This window comes from Bubalus bubalis, chromosome 4 (assembly GCF_019923935.1).
Source record: "Bubalus bubalis isolate 160015118507 breed Murrah chromosome 4, NDDB_SH_1, whole genome shotgun sequence".
Lineage (NCBI taxonomy): Eukaryota > Metazoa > Chordata > Mammalia > Artiodactyla > Bovidae > Bubalus > Bubalus bubalis.
This window is the reverse complement of record NC_059160.1, coordinates 161,379,384-161,393,652: the sequence shown is the minus strand read 5'-3', so window position 1 is coordinate 161,393,652 and position 14,269 is coordinate 161,379,384. Positions and strand designations below refer to the sequence as shown.

Below are 14,269 nucleotides of genomic sequence, written 5' to 3'. Positions count from 1 at the left end.
AAAAACAAGAAAGAAAGAAAAGCATTCATTCCCAGAACCTCTTTAGGCCCTGCACAGTTTCTAGGCGGGTTCTGGCCACAACTTACTCTCACTGTCTATAAACTTGAATTTCTGCCTGCACTGCGCAGAAAATATTTGATGCAGGGAAGAGGCTAGACAGCCTTGCTTCATAGAGCTTCCCTGCCTGCAGAGAAAGCATGTGGGTGATATTCCCACTGCTCTTAGGACCTTGGTCACTCTGAGAACCTTCCGCTCCCACCGCCCACACACACCTCCGAACTGATTCCAGTTCAAATCACCTCCCCCACCGCACCTGGCCCCGCCAGGCTCATAGCCTGACACACAGCACCCCCTGGAGGTGACAATGGGAGCTGCGCCCATAGTTACTTAGTTCTCTTCTGCCTTCCCATCAGGCAAACGATGTTGTTTGGGGGCAGTGAACACTTCTTAACGCGAGTGATTAACAGCTGGAGTGATTATTTATTCTGGGACTTCAATTATAGTTTTCCTGTCATGGCACAAAACTGTGAGAATGCTCTGTTGGGAAGTAGGGATAAGGAATAAACAGAACCAGCCCTCCTTCCTTATCTAGAGAAGTACTTCTTAGAGCCTTAATTACTTAAAATAATACCAATACTACATGAACTGTTCCATAAAGTATAAAAATTAGGAACTAGAAATGTTTTTCAACTCATTTAATAAGGTCAGCTTTGCCTAGAAACCAAAGCCAAATAAAAAGGGCTACATACAGAGATTCTTCATGAATGTGCAAAAATCCTCCAGAATTGAATTCAACAGCATATAACACAATAACACATCATGACCAATGGAGGCTTATCTACAAACACAAGGTTGGTTAAATATTAGAAAACCAATCAGTGTCCTCAGCAAACCACTGGTTTTTTCAGTGTTAACAAACTAAAAAAGGAAAAACACGGTCGTCTTAATAGATGCATCTGACAATATTTAACATCTGTTCATTATTTTTTTAATTCTCGAAATACTAGGAATATAAGAGAGTTTTCCTAATCTCAGTTCTCCTCGATGGATATATACCATTTTCATAGACGGGAAGTCTCAGTTTTGATAAGATGTCAATTGTTTCCCCTACTGATTTATAGCTTCAATTCAATTCAGATCAATTGTCTGATTATTTAAAAAAATATATCAGAATCTAAAATTTATATGGGTAATCAATGGAACTAGAATAACCAAAATAATTTTGATGAACAATAACAAAGCTACAGGGTTTACAGCACGTAATTTCAAGACATATAGTAACCAAGACAGTGTGGTACTGGTGAAAAAGACAAGCAAGTGGAGGCCACAGAGCAGGGAGGACAGAAATAGACCCGCACACATGTGGTTAATCACTTTTTGACCTAATGCCAAGGGAATTCAATGGAACAGGAAAGGTTTTTCAACAACTAGTGTTGGATCAACTGGATATCAACTTGGAAAAAAAATAAATCTTGACCCCTTCCTCATACAACAAAATTAACATACTCTACCAAAATATTAATTCAAAAAGGATTATAAAGGTTAAAACTTCTAGAAAATACTGAAGATAAACTGGTGACCTTGGAATAAGCAAGGATTTCTTAAATATGGCACCAAGGGTAGGAATCATAAAATAAAAAATCGATAAATTGGGATCTATCAAAAATCTTTTAATCTTCAAAAGACACCGTTAAGGTCATGAAAAGGCAAGCCACAGACTAGGAGGAAAATTTGCAACACATACATCAGGCAAAGACATTTAGAATCGCCAAAATAATTCTTACTTGATCAATAACAAGACAAAGAACAGCCCCCTTGACTCCTTTGTTACACATGCTGACAGTCAGCACTCACAATGCTGTGAGTCTCTTCTTATCTTATTTCCCTTTTGAGGAAGCTAGGGCAAAAACCAGTCAGGTCACCTAATCGGGGTCTATACTTTAGAAAGCAGTAGGCTTTGGGGATAACTCCTGACCCTTCTGCTCACATGGGTGCTGTACAAGTGAGGGGGAGGCAGAGGCTTATAACCATCCCAATTCCAAACACAGCCCTGGAGATCACCTCCAGGACTCTCTGTAGCCCTGGGGCCAAAAGCTGGGAGGGGCTGGATGGGAAGATCCTCCTGGCTCCCACATGCTCACCTTAGCCCACTACCACCTGCTCGTATCCCCCTTATCTGGGGGCCGGGGCATCCCTTCCTCTTGGAGAGTTCTGGGGACAGAATTATCCCACTGGCTTCAGGCCACATCCACGGACGACACATCACGTCCCCTCGCAGGCACTAACTCAGCACTTCAGGGACTTGCCACAGACCCTGCCCTGCTTCTACATCCTCCCTGAGGCTCTGGGCCATCTGCACAAATCAAAGCCCGGCACCAGCTCCAGGTATCCCATTCTAAGACTTCATTTTAATAAGAACTCAGAGAAACATTTTCTCCAAAGAGGTTCTTATTTCTGCTCATCATCCCCACCTTTCCTAGTCCAGAGGCTCTGCCTGGGCTCAAGCAATGATAGAAAAGTGTCCTCAGAGGATGAGGCTGAGTTGTGGTTCCCCAAGTGGAGGTGGAGCAGAGGGCTCAGCCTTCCCAGTGGGGACTAAGGAGGCCTTATTATTATAATAAATCAGTCTCACTTGATTGGCTGCAAATGGTGGAGTGATGTGACCATATGTCACTTGGGCATTAAACAAATCCTCATGAGCTAAGAATATGTTTGTTTAGCTAATTGACCTCTTTGGCCTTCATCAACCACTGGGTAAACATCCTCAGATAATGATTTCCAGAGAGCGGATTGTGGCTTTCAAGTGTGCTGAGAAGGGCCCCCAGCCCCAAGACCACCTCCTCTGGCTGCCTGCTGAAGCACATGCGTGCCTGGTCCCAGGAGGGTACCCTGGCGGTAACGGGGCTAAGGGAAGAGAGTGGAGCCTGGCAACTCTCCTTGGCTATGTGGACCACACTCTGAGCCATAATCATCCAGACAGTTATGTGAAGGAAATGCCCACGCCCAGAGGGATGGGGACATAAAGCAGGGGTTCCAGAGTCTAGGCTCTGTAGTACGTATTCTTGGAAATCTGTGATAAATCAGTCAGAAGATGGACCCATGTCACTTCTATGCAAAGGAGCAGAAGTCCAGCTGTTTACTGGGGACTAATGATTTGGATACCTGTGGGGCCTGGACCTTAGAGACCCAAGTCCTCCAACTCAATTCTCCTTGCAAACAGAGGGTTGTGGGCTGGGCACTCAACCAGGAGGGGAGTCTTCTCTAGTCAGGAGAATGGATACTTGTTATATCTCAGAGCTAACTTCTCCTGCCCTGGAATCACCAATCCCATTCCCCATGCCCCGTGGTGAAGTCCAGACGTTTCATTCCTGTCACATGAAAGCACCATTTCAGTTCCCTATGGAAGGGAATAACAAGCTGTGAGGCAGATGGAAGCTTAGACTCAACCTCGGCATGATCTGAGTGACTATGGCCCCACTGGTTTCTTCTGGCTGTCACATCCCCCTCACACCTAGGACGGTGGGCTTCTGGTAGCTACTGAACTCTTTATTCAGCTGCAAAATAGACTATCTAACACGGAAACCTTATCAGTAATTTAGTGCTTCCTTCTTGCCTGATGCTAAGCACCTTACACATATTTTCTCACTTAGTCTATACAATAAGTAAGACACTTCCCTAAGGCCACAGAGGGTGGCAGAACCAGATCTCCAGTGAGTTCTCCCTAATTCCAGTGGTGTGGGTCATCCAGTGTAGAGGGGAAATGCTATTTACTTGCACGTAAATAACTCTCCTTTGCAGGATGAAAACCATCTGCATATAAAGTATGGAGCACAGAGCTTGGCATATGGCAGGAATTCAAATGGAAGTTATTCATGTCATTCTACCAGAGGTGGTGCAGCCAGATGAGACCCCAACATACCTTCTGGGTCAAGCCACTTCCGCCCCTTCTCCCCAGTCCTCAGGGCTTACGAGCTTGAATTAAATAGGATTAAAGGCTTATCGAGGCTGGAAGCTACACCCCAACTCCTGAGTTTAGCCCCAGACCTTCTGTCCGCCAGCTGAGAAGGACGAGCGAGAAAGGCAGCTGCACAGGGGAGTTGCTGTTGCCTTGCGCACGGTGTCAAGAGAGCTCCTTTGCAGGAGCCAGCCCTCCCTCCGGATCCCCATGGTGAGAAAATGGGCCCTGCTCCTGCCTATGCTGCTCTGCGGCCTGACTGGTCCCGCACACCTCTTCCAGCCAAGCCTGGTGCTGGAGATGGCCCAGGTCCTCTTGGATAACTACTGCTTCCCAGAGAACCTGATGGGGATGCAGGGAGCCATCGAGCAGGCCATCAAAAGTCAGGAGATTCTGTCTATCTCAGACCCTCAGACTCTGGCCCATGTGTTGACAGCTGGGGTGCAGAGCTCCTTGAATGACCCTCGCCTGGTCATCTCCTATGAGCCCAGCACCCTCGAGGCCCCCCCGCGAGCTCCAGCATTCACGAACCTCACACTAGAGGAAATCATCGCAGGGCTGCAGGATGGCCTCCGCCATGAGGTTCTGGAAGGCAATGTGGGCTACCTGCGGGTGGACGACATCCCAGGCCAGGAGGTGATGAGCAAGCTGAGGAGCTTCCTGGTGGCCAACGTCTGGAGGAAGCTCATGAACACCTCCGCCTTGGTGCTGGACCTCCGGCACTGCACTGGGGGACACGTCTCTGGCATCCCCTATGTCATCTCCTACCTGCACCCGGGGAACACAGTCTCGCATGTGGACACCGTCTATGACCGCCCCTCCAATACAACCACTGAGATCTGGACCCTGCCTGAAGCCCTGGGAGAGAAGTACAGTGCCGACAAGGATGTGGTGGTCCTCACCAGCAGCCGCACGGGGGGCGTGGCTGAGGACATCGCGTACATCCTCAAACAGATGCGCAGGGCCATCGTGGTGGGCGAGCGGACTGTCGGGGGGGCTCTGGACCTCCAGAAGCTGAGGGTAGGCCAGTCCGACTTCTTTCTCACTGTGCCTGTGTCCAGATCCCTGGGGCCCCTGGGTGAAGGCAGCCAGACATGGGAGGGCAGCGGGGTGCTGCCCTGTGTGGGGACACCGGCCGAGCAGGCCCTGGAGAAAGCCCTGGCTGTTCTTACGCTGCGCCGGGCCCTGCCAGGAGTCATTCAGCGCCTTCAGGAGGCACTGCGTGAGTACTACACGCTGGTGGACCGTGTGCCCGCCCTGCTGAGCCACCTGGCCGCCATGGACCTGTCCTCGGTGGTCTCTGAGGAGGATCTGGTCACTAAGCTTAACACTGGCCTGCAGGCTGTTTCTGAGGACCCCAGGCTCCAGGTGCAGGTGGTCAGACCCAAAGAAGCCTCTTCTGGGCCTGAGGAGGAAGCTGAAGAAGCTCCAGAGACGGTCCCCGAAGTGCCCGAGGACGAGGCTGTTCGGCGGGCTCTGGTGGACTCCGTGTTCCAGGTGTCTGTGCTGCCAGGCAACGTGGGCTACCTGCGCTTCGACAGTTTTGCTGATGCCTCTGTCCTGGAGGTGCTGGGCCCGTACATCCTGCACCAGGTGTGGGAGCCCCTGCAGGACACGGAGCACCTCATCATGGACCTGCGGCAGAACCCTGGGGGGCCATCCTCTGCTGTGCCCCTGCTGCTCTCCTACTTCCAGAACCCTGACGCCAGCCCCGTGCGCCTCTTCTCCACCTACGACCGGCGCACCAACGTCACACAGGAGCACTTCAGCCAGACGGAGCTGCTGGGCCGGCCCTACGGCTCCCAGCGTGGCGTGTACCTGCTCACCAGCCACCGCACCGCCACCGCAGCCGAGGAGCTGGCCTTCCTCATGCAGTCACTGGGCTGGGCCACGCTGGTGGGCGAGATCACTGCGGGCAGCCTGCTGCACACACACACAGTATCCCTGCTGGAGACGCCCGAGGGCGGCCTGGCGCTCACGGTGCCTGTGCTCACCTTCATCGACAACCATGGCGAGTGCTGGCTGGGGGGCGGAGTGGTCCCCGACGCCATTGTGCTGGCCGAGGAAGCCCTAGATAGAGCCCAGGAGGTGCTGGAGTTCCACCGAAGCTTGGGGGAGTTGGTGGAGGGCACAGGGCACCTGCTGGAGGCCCACTACGCTCGGCCAGAGGTCGTGGGGCAGATGGGTGCCCTGCTGCGAGCCAAGCTGGCCCAGGGGGCCTACCGCACCGCCGTGGACCTGGACTCGCTGGCTTCCCAGCTTACGGCCGACCTGCAGGAGATGTCTGGGGACCACCGTCTGCTGGTGTTCCACAGCCCCGGCGAGATGGTGGCTGAGGAGGTGCCCCCACCACCTCCTGTTGTCCCCTCCCCAGAGGAGCTCTCCTATCTCATTGAGGCCCTGTTCAAGACTGAGGTGCTGCCCGGCCAGCTGGGCTACCTGCGTTTCGACGCCATGGCTGAGCTGGAGACGGTGAAGGCTGTCGGGCCGCAGCTGGTGCAGCTGGTGTGGCAGAAGCTGGTGGGCACGGCCGCGATGGTGGTCGACCTGCGCTACAACCCCGGCAGCTACTCCACAGCTGTGCCGCTGCTCTGCTCCTACTTCTTCGAGGCAGAGCCCCGCCGGCACCTCTACTCTGTCTTTGACAGGGCCACGTCAAGGGTCACAGAGGTATGGACCCTGCCCCAAGTTACAGGCCAGCGCTACGGCCCCCACAAGGACCTCTACGTTCTGGTGAGCCACACCAGTGGCTCAGCGGCTGAGGCTTTCGCTCACACCATGCAGGATCTGCAGCGAGCCACCATCATCGGGGAGCCCACGGCCGGAGGGGCACTCTCCGTGGGCATCTACCAGGTGGGCAGCAGCTCCTTATATGCCTCCATGCCCACGCAGATGGCCATGAGTGCCAGCACCGGCGAGGCCTGGGATCTGGCTGGGGTGGAGCCAGACATCACTGTGCCCATGAGCGTGGCCCTCTCCACAGCCCGGGACATAGTGACCCTGCGTGCCAAGGTGCCCACTGTGCTGCAGACAGCTGGGAAGCTCGTAGCGGATAACTACGCCTCCCCTGAGCTGGGAGTCAAGATGGCAGCCGAACTGAGTGGTCTGCAGAGCCGCTATGCCAGGGTGACCTCAGAAGCCGCCCTCGCCGAGCTGCTGCAAGCCGACCTGCAGGTGCTGTCCGGGGACCCACACCTGAAGACAGCTCATATACCTGAGGATGCCAAAGACCGCATTCCTGGAATTGTACCCATGCAGGTGAGTCTCAAGGGAGAGTTGGTCCCACATGGTCCCATGAGGAAGTCAATCAACTGTCCACACATCCAGGACTCTGTGCAGGGTTCAAGGCAATGGCTTCCAGACTTGTTTTCATGTTAAAGTTTTCACCAGTCAAATCTTTTCCTCTCTCTGACCCTGTCCTCCACTCCTCGTGCTCATGAGGTCCCTGACCACCTCTGTAGAACATCAGTATCCACAGAAGCTCATGTTGAAAAACGCTAGTACAGAAGGAACTTCATTCTTGTCTGGGTAAAAAGCAAGAGTTTGCAGAATTTCTCTTTGTTTTGGTGTTAGAGAAAGAGGTTGCTAAGTCACATGAGGTCCCCATGAGTTCCTCTCCTAGAAATGTGGGGTTTGTGTCCATCCACGTCACCTGTCTGCCTTGGGGGAACTGCAGTTTTTGTGAATGAGTCGGCGGGATGGAGACAGGGAATCAGGCAGTGGCCCTGGCCTCACATTTGCCTTGGAGCTAGAACATGGAGCCTGGGGACAGGCCCAGGGGTGCTGGTGCCCAGCCTAGACAACTCCTGAGGTGAGGCTGCCTTGGTGGGGCACTGACTGCCAAGTACTGTCTCCCAAAGGTGTCATGCTGGGTGAGTGTGTGCCTAGATACAAGGGCCAACAGAATGGGAAATTCTGAGTGAAGCTGTGTGGTCAAAATATTTGATGTCAGCATTGCAGATCTGGGTAAATCAAGGCTAAGGAGGTTTGCCGCAGGGTGGATGAGAGAAAAATTCTGCAGATCAGGGGCCAAAGTACGCCGCAAGCCTCAGCAAGCTCTCCTGTCAACAAGAGCTCCATCAAAACAGCTTTACAACACCTCTCCACGGCCTTTATCATCTACTATTTCACTGCATGGCCACAACACTTAAGCAGGGAGCATTTGTCCTGGTTCCTTTGAAGGCAGGACCTGAGACAAGGCAGTTGGTGTGGGAGATGTTTGCTGAAGCTGGAGTGAGGGAGCAGGGTGAATTGGATGGAGTCCAATTGGTGAGTCCATTATTGAGGCTATTGTTTCTGAAGAGTCCAATAGCACCCTGACAAGTGTGAAGAGTGCCTCCTGGAGCTGTCCCTCTGCAGATGGGACTCAGTAGTTCCATCCCCTGTTAGCTGAAAGTCACCCCCAAACACGAACTCGCTCAGGCTCTGGAGCAGCTTGGAGAAGATCCTGAAGTAGAAAAAGACAAGGGTGCCAGAGGCAGGACCCTGTCAGCTGTGGCTGAAAATCAGAGGGCTGAGGCACCTAAAGCCTCTACGACTGAATCGTCATCTCATTTTACCAAAAGCGGGACTGAGGCCTGGAGGAGAACACGGGAGAGTGGCCAGAGAACTTGTGACTGAGATCAGCTCAAGGTCTGGAAGGCAGGGGTCGTGAAGTCAGCAGGGGTGTTCTTGGGTTGGAGTCACCTTGTATGGATTCATATCCTAGCTCTACCACTTGCTGGCTATATAAGCTTAAGCAAGTTACTTAATCACTCTGTGCTTTGTTTTTTTTTGTTTGTTTGTTTGTTTGTTTTTAATTTAAAAGATGAGGATAATAGTGTCTTCTCTACAGTAACTTCTACACTGTGCTCAGCCCAGATCCAGATCCCTGGTAAAGACTCAAGAGCCCTGTAGTTCATGCCTTCCCTCCCTGCCTCGGGGAGGGAGGGGATGATGAACTCAGAGACAAAAAGTATCTGGGGAGCTCAGGGAAGTCAGAGTGGAGACTGTGCCTGGGTCTCTCAACTCAGATGCCAGGTTGAGGAGTTGGCACCCATGAGCATTCCCTGTAAGGAGGCTGCTGATCACACATGGGATTCACATCCCAGGCCCACTACCCATTTAACTTTCCAGGTACCATCAGGAAAGGCCCTGGAACCCACTACTTCCTTACGAAATGTTAGCTCCCTTCCTGTGCCATCAATATTTCTCATGATGTAAAGGAACTCCATGGCACCCACTTTCAGATCTGAGCTTTCACTGTATCTGGCAGAAGTGACATACGCCGGGCGGGGCTTGGCAGAACAGGGAACCACAGCTATGGAAGAGTTGGACGTGGACTTTCTTCTTTAGCAGAGGTGGTTGTCCATTTAAGGTCCATGATCAGTAATGAAATAAAGAAATAAAGTAATCAAAACCCTAAAAAACAAGTGAGCTTTCAAATGTCTCCTTTCCTGACATGGAGCTGACCTCCCACTCTTTCAGATCCCTTCCCCTGAAGCCTTTGAAGACCTGATCAAGTTCTCTTTCCACACTAACGTGCTGGAGGGCAATGTTGGCTACCTGAGGTTTGACATGTTTGGGGACTGTGAGCTGCTCACCCAGGTCTCCGAGCTGCTGGTGGAGCACGTCTGGAAGAAGATTGTACACACGGATGCTCTGATTGTCGACATGAGGTCAGTGGGCCTGGGCAGCTGCTGTGGACAGTCAAAGCCATGAGCATGGTAGGAAAGAAAGGACTCTGGGACACAGGACGGGACCAAGGGGAGCACCTGGCTGTCGGGGCTCAGGCCAGCTAGCCTGGGGTTCTGGTGTAATTGGCCGGATGGGGCCCCACTACTGGTAGTTTTTAAGCTCACATGGCCTCAATGTGCATTCTAGGCTGAGAAGCGCTGGGCCAGTCTGGTGGTCCCCAAATGTCCCTGGTCATAGGATTCAGTGAGGAGAGAGGGGAAGGGTGACCTTAAAAACACTGAGTCCAGGGTCCTTCTGAATCCAAATCCCTGCGAATCCAAAGCCCCAGGGGTGAGACCCAGTGACTAGTATATTTGACAAGCATCATCCAAGTGACTCTGATGATCAGCCACGTTTGGGAGAGCTAGGCCTCCTCCTATGCTTGCGTCTCATATCTTACAAAATCAGCGCAGGACAACCCTGGTCATGAGAATCATAAAGCCAATGGCCCAGTCAGAATGTTACAGTTCAGCCACTATTGTTGCAAAAAGAACTCTTTACATCACAAAATTATTGCTGAAGGGATGCTTTCAACTAGACCTCCCATCTGCTTCTGTGAAGGTATGCGTGAGTTTCCTTCCTAGAGCTGGGGGAGGGGAGTTAGGAGGATAATGGGTAGAAGAATGCCCGTGTGTAGTGGCCAGCCCTCTCCTCACTCCCAGGACCATCAGTGGACTTGCCCTGGGCACCTTTCACGGGCACTGGGAGGAGGGAAGCCTGCTCCCCGGGGAAATGGGCACTGCCCCCACCCCCAGCTGCTGGATTGACCAAGAGAGAACTCTGGTCGCTGGCTTGCAATACTGTTGTAATTCTTAACTGTCACTAGGTGGCGCTGGATCACAGAGGTGGGTTCCCCTCCGTGGAAGAGAAACTCCCAGGGCTTGGGTTTGGCTATGTCAGAACTTGTGGTGTCTCTAATGACTTTATTCTTCAAACGCTCTATTGAACATCCAAATGACCCTCATGCTAAATCTCTTTCTGCTTAACTATTTGTTGTTCAGTCGCTCAGTCGTATCGGACTTTTTGTCACCCCATAGACTGCAGCATGCCAGGCCTCCCGTCCTTCACCAGCTTAACAGTATAGTCCACATTTTTTTTTTTTTTACAGAGGAGGCCCATCCCACAGGTGTGCTTTGCTTAAAGATCCTTCCAAACCACAGTTTGGAGGTTCGGATGCTGAAGTCATGGGCCCTGAGCCCATCCAGGCCATCCTAGACCATCAACCAGAAGAGACTGCTAATACACTGCTAAGGCAGTTGCCGGCATTCCTTGCTGGACTCCTTGTTTCACAGATAAGGAGACAGGGGCCAGAGAAGTCACGCAGTGGGACATATACAAATGGCCTGGAATGACCACAGGCTCCGCGGTGCAGTCCCACAGCTCTGAACACCAGTCAAGGACAGACTCCACCCCACTAAATGCCCTGTTAGGACATCTCAGCTAAGATGCCCAGTGGGGACTGTGAAATTGCAAGCATGAACCTGGGAAGATAGTGTTCTCAAAATGTGCACCACTCACAGGCAGCATGAGTTCAGGGGAGCAGTCCATGTCAGTAAGCTGAGGAAATTTATCAACAAGTTCCAAGCTGCAGGACTTGTCAGAGCCTTTAATATAACATACAATATGTATCACATAACGTATTAATACATGAACAGAAAGAATGGGTCTGTTATGTAGTATTTTTTTTTAAACGAATTTGACCACAAAGTCTCTTGTTTTCAAGAATCTTGTACTCTGGGAAATGCCAATCAAAGAATTCTGTAAGATAAGGAAAGGGCACCATACTTAGGCTGCCTGTAATTAAGAACCCTTCCCAGGGCGAGGATTTGGGCCCCCTGGGGGCATCAAGGGCTTCCCGTGGGTTCCAGCCCTTAGTGGGCAACTTTTCCCTTCCTTCAGGTTCAACATCGGTGGCCCCACCTCCTCTATATCTGCCCTGTGCTCCTACTTTTTCGACGAAGGCCCACCTATTCTGCTGGACAAAATCTACAACCGGCCCAACGACTCTGTCAGTGAGCTCTGGACGCTTTCTCAGCTTGAAGGTGAGTGCAGAAGGCTTTCCTTCCTATTATTCTAGAAGCTCCTGAGAAATCAAGGAAAGACAGTTTGGGTTCAGGTAAAAGTACTCATAGCCAGAATATAAAACCCCTGTCCTATTCCATGCACTCTGTGCATGAGACCTTCAATCCCTGCAAAACATTTACCATTATGCCCATTTTCTAGACTAGAAAAATGAGTTCTAACTAAGTCAGCTACCTTGTCTAAGGTCACTCAGCTAATGATTATTCCAAAATTTGAACATTGGTTTGTCTAAAACCAAAATGCCTGTCGTTCTTGCCATGGCAACCATCAGTCTGAAAGACAAATGTAGAGCCAGAAGGATCCCCTGCTCCTAACCAAATCCCAATGGGTTTCCAGCGGTTTTCCACCTTATCTGAACTCTCAGCAGCTGCCCAGCCCATCTGCCTGAAGAAAGTTCGTAACTCTAATGAACCTTCTGTTACCTGCCCTGGGCCCAGAGCAGAGGCTGGAGGATGCAGTACAGCCCCTACGCTTTACAGAACCACCGGTCTCCCGCTCACATCCCAGGGGATAGCCTGGCTCTGTCTCCCTTGCTTAGCTTGCAAAACCAAGGAACCGGGATGCCCATCTGACAGGAAGGGGCTGGGAAACCCACGGAGGTGGTGCATCTAATCAGAAAAGTGCTCTGCAATTTTCATTTGCACATTTTCTTATCACACAAGCATTTGGGGGCAATCTTCCAAGATACACATTCAATAATATTATAAAATGTAAATAAAAATCAGGACCAGATGAGTTCTCAATTTAAATAGATATTCAAGACTGGAAGTTAAAACCAGATCTGCAGACCATGGAGCCCAGGAATTGCCACGTCCAATATGGGAGCCACATGCCCCGCATGGATTGGAATGTGTTAAGTGTTAAGTGCACACAAGATTTTGAAGATTTTATGAAAAAAAGGATGTAAAATATCTCAATAATTTTATTGTTTAAAAATTTTGAGAGGAGCATATTTTGGATTCATGGAGTTAGATAAAACAGTATTAAAATTCATTTTATCAATTTCCTTTTACTTGTTTAACGTGGTTTCTAGAAAACTTGAAATGACATTGTTGGCTTGCATTTAGGCTCATGTTGCATTCCTATTGGACATCACTGTCCTAGAGGTTCTCACCATTAAATCACAACCGTGGCTCTTCTGGGGGTCCAGAGTGAAAAGAGTCTGGTCAGGTTAGCCCTTCTCTCAGGTAAGTCAGTCAAGCCTTTTCCCATCATTGGTGAAAAAGACTCTCAAGCACTTGCATGCTCAGGATCAGGCACACATCCTTATCCTCATTTTACAGATGCAGAAACTGGGGCTCAGAAAGGTGGAGTGAATCACATGCAGACATGAGGATACAGAACCAACCCCCCTCTCTCTGAGTTGAGGCAGTCTGGAGAAGACCGGTACCCAGCGTGGGGATTTGACTCCTATTTTGAAGGGTCTTGTATCTTGCAGGTGAACGCTATGGCTCCAAGAAGAGTATGGTCATTCTGACCAGCAGTTTGACTGCCGGTGCCGCAGAGGAATTCACCTACATCATGAAGAGGCTGGGCCGAGCACTGGTCATCGGAGAGGTGACCAGTGGGGGCTGCCAGCCACCGCAAACCTACCACGTGGATGACACTGACCTGTACATCACCATCCCCACTGCCCGCTCAGTGGGGGCTGCAGACGGCAGCTCATGGGAAGGGGTGGGCGTGGTACCTGACGTGGCTGTTCCTGCAGATGCCGCCCTTACCAGAGCCAAGGAGATGCTCCAGCACGCTCTGCTAAGGGTGAGGCGCAGCCCACGCCTGCATGGCCGCCGCAAGGGCCACCACAGGCAGAGCCAGGGAAGGGCGGGATCTCTGGGCCGCAACCAAGGGGTAGTCAGGCCTGAGGTCCTCACTGAGGCCCCCAGTGGGCAGAAAAGGGGCCTGCTGCAGTCTGGTTAGGCTTAGAATCGCAGCTACCCTTGGAGCTCATACATTTGGTCTCTTCCCAACTGCCAGCATCCTTTCTGTTGGAACACCTAGGGACAGGAAATTCATCCCCTTCGAAGTCAATCCCCTGCAGGGAAGTGAAATCCAAATCTATCCCCACCCATGCTTCTTAATCACCAACCCCTGGTCCTCACGCTGTCAACTAGAGCATCTCGGTCTAATCGCATCATAATGTGAGCCACAGATGCTAGGCACATGTACATTTTCTGGTAGACACGTTTAAGAAAAGTACAAAGAAGCGGGTAAGATTAATTTGAATGGTGTACTTTAACTCACTATATTCACAGTAATATCATTTCAATGTATACTCAATACAAAAATCACTATGAATTGGGATGCTTTTGCACCAAGTCTTTGAGATCGGGTATGTGGCCGATGCTTGTACCTTTCCATCAGCACATGTCACGTTGGTCCAGCTCACAGCAGCCACCTGCAGCTGGAGGCTCCCGTGTGGCACAGTGCAGGCCCAGGGGTCCGGAGCGCCCACTCCCTCTCTGCACTGTCCCTTCTGTCCTCCCTGAGCCTGCGTCTTCCCCATTAGAGCGCCTCTCT

The 14,269-nt window shown here is 51.2% G+C and overlaps 1 protein-coding gene across 1 annotated transcript; it reads left to right on the top strand.

Annotated features, from left to right (window-relative positions):
- The first annotated feature begins 3,920 nt into the window (after window positions 1-3,920).
- On the top strand, window positions 3,921-13,962 carry RBP3 (retinol binding protein 3). Its single transcript, XM_025284888.2, has 4 exons — window positions 3,921-7,213; window positions 9,422-9,612; window positions 11,570-11,712; window positions 13,191-13,962. The coding sequence occupies exons 1-4, from the start codon at window positions 4,166-4,168 to the stop codon at window positions 13,667-13,669; spliced, it is 3,861 nt and encodes a 1,286-aa protein (XP_025140673.2). The 5' UTR covers window positions 3,921-4,165; the 3' UTR covers window positions 13,670-13,962.
- Window positions 13,963-14,269: the final 307 nt, after the last annotated feature.

Coding starts and splice junctions, on each gene's coding strand:
- RBP3 (XM_025284888.2), top strand. CDS start 4,166: ATGGTGAGAAAATGGGCCCTGCTCCTGCCTATGCTGCTCTGCGGCCTG. Junction 9,613..11,569: donor GCTCTGATTGTCGACATGAG/GTCAGTGGGCCT, acceptor CCCTTCCTTCAG/GTTCAACATCGGTGGCCCCA. Junction 11,713..13,190: donor GACGCTTTCTCAGCTTGAAG/GTGAGTGCAGAA, acceptor TGTATCTTGCAG/GTGAACGCTATGGCTCCAAG.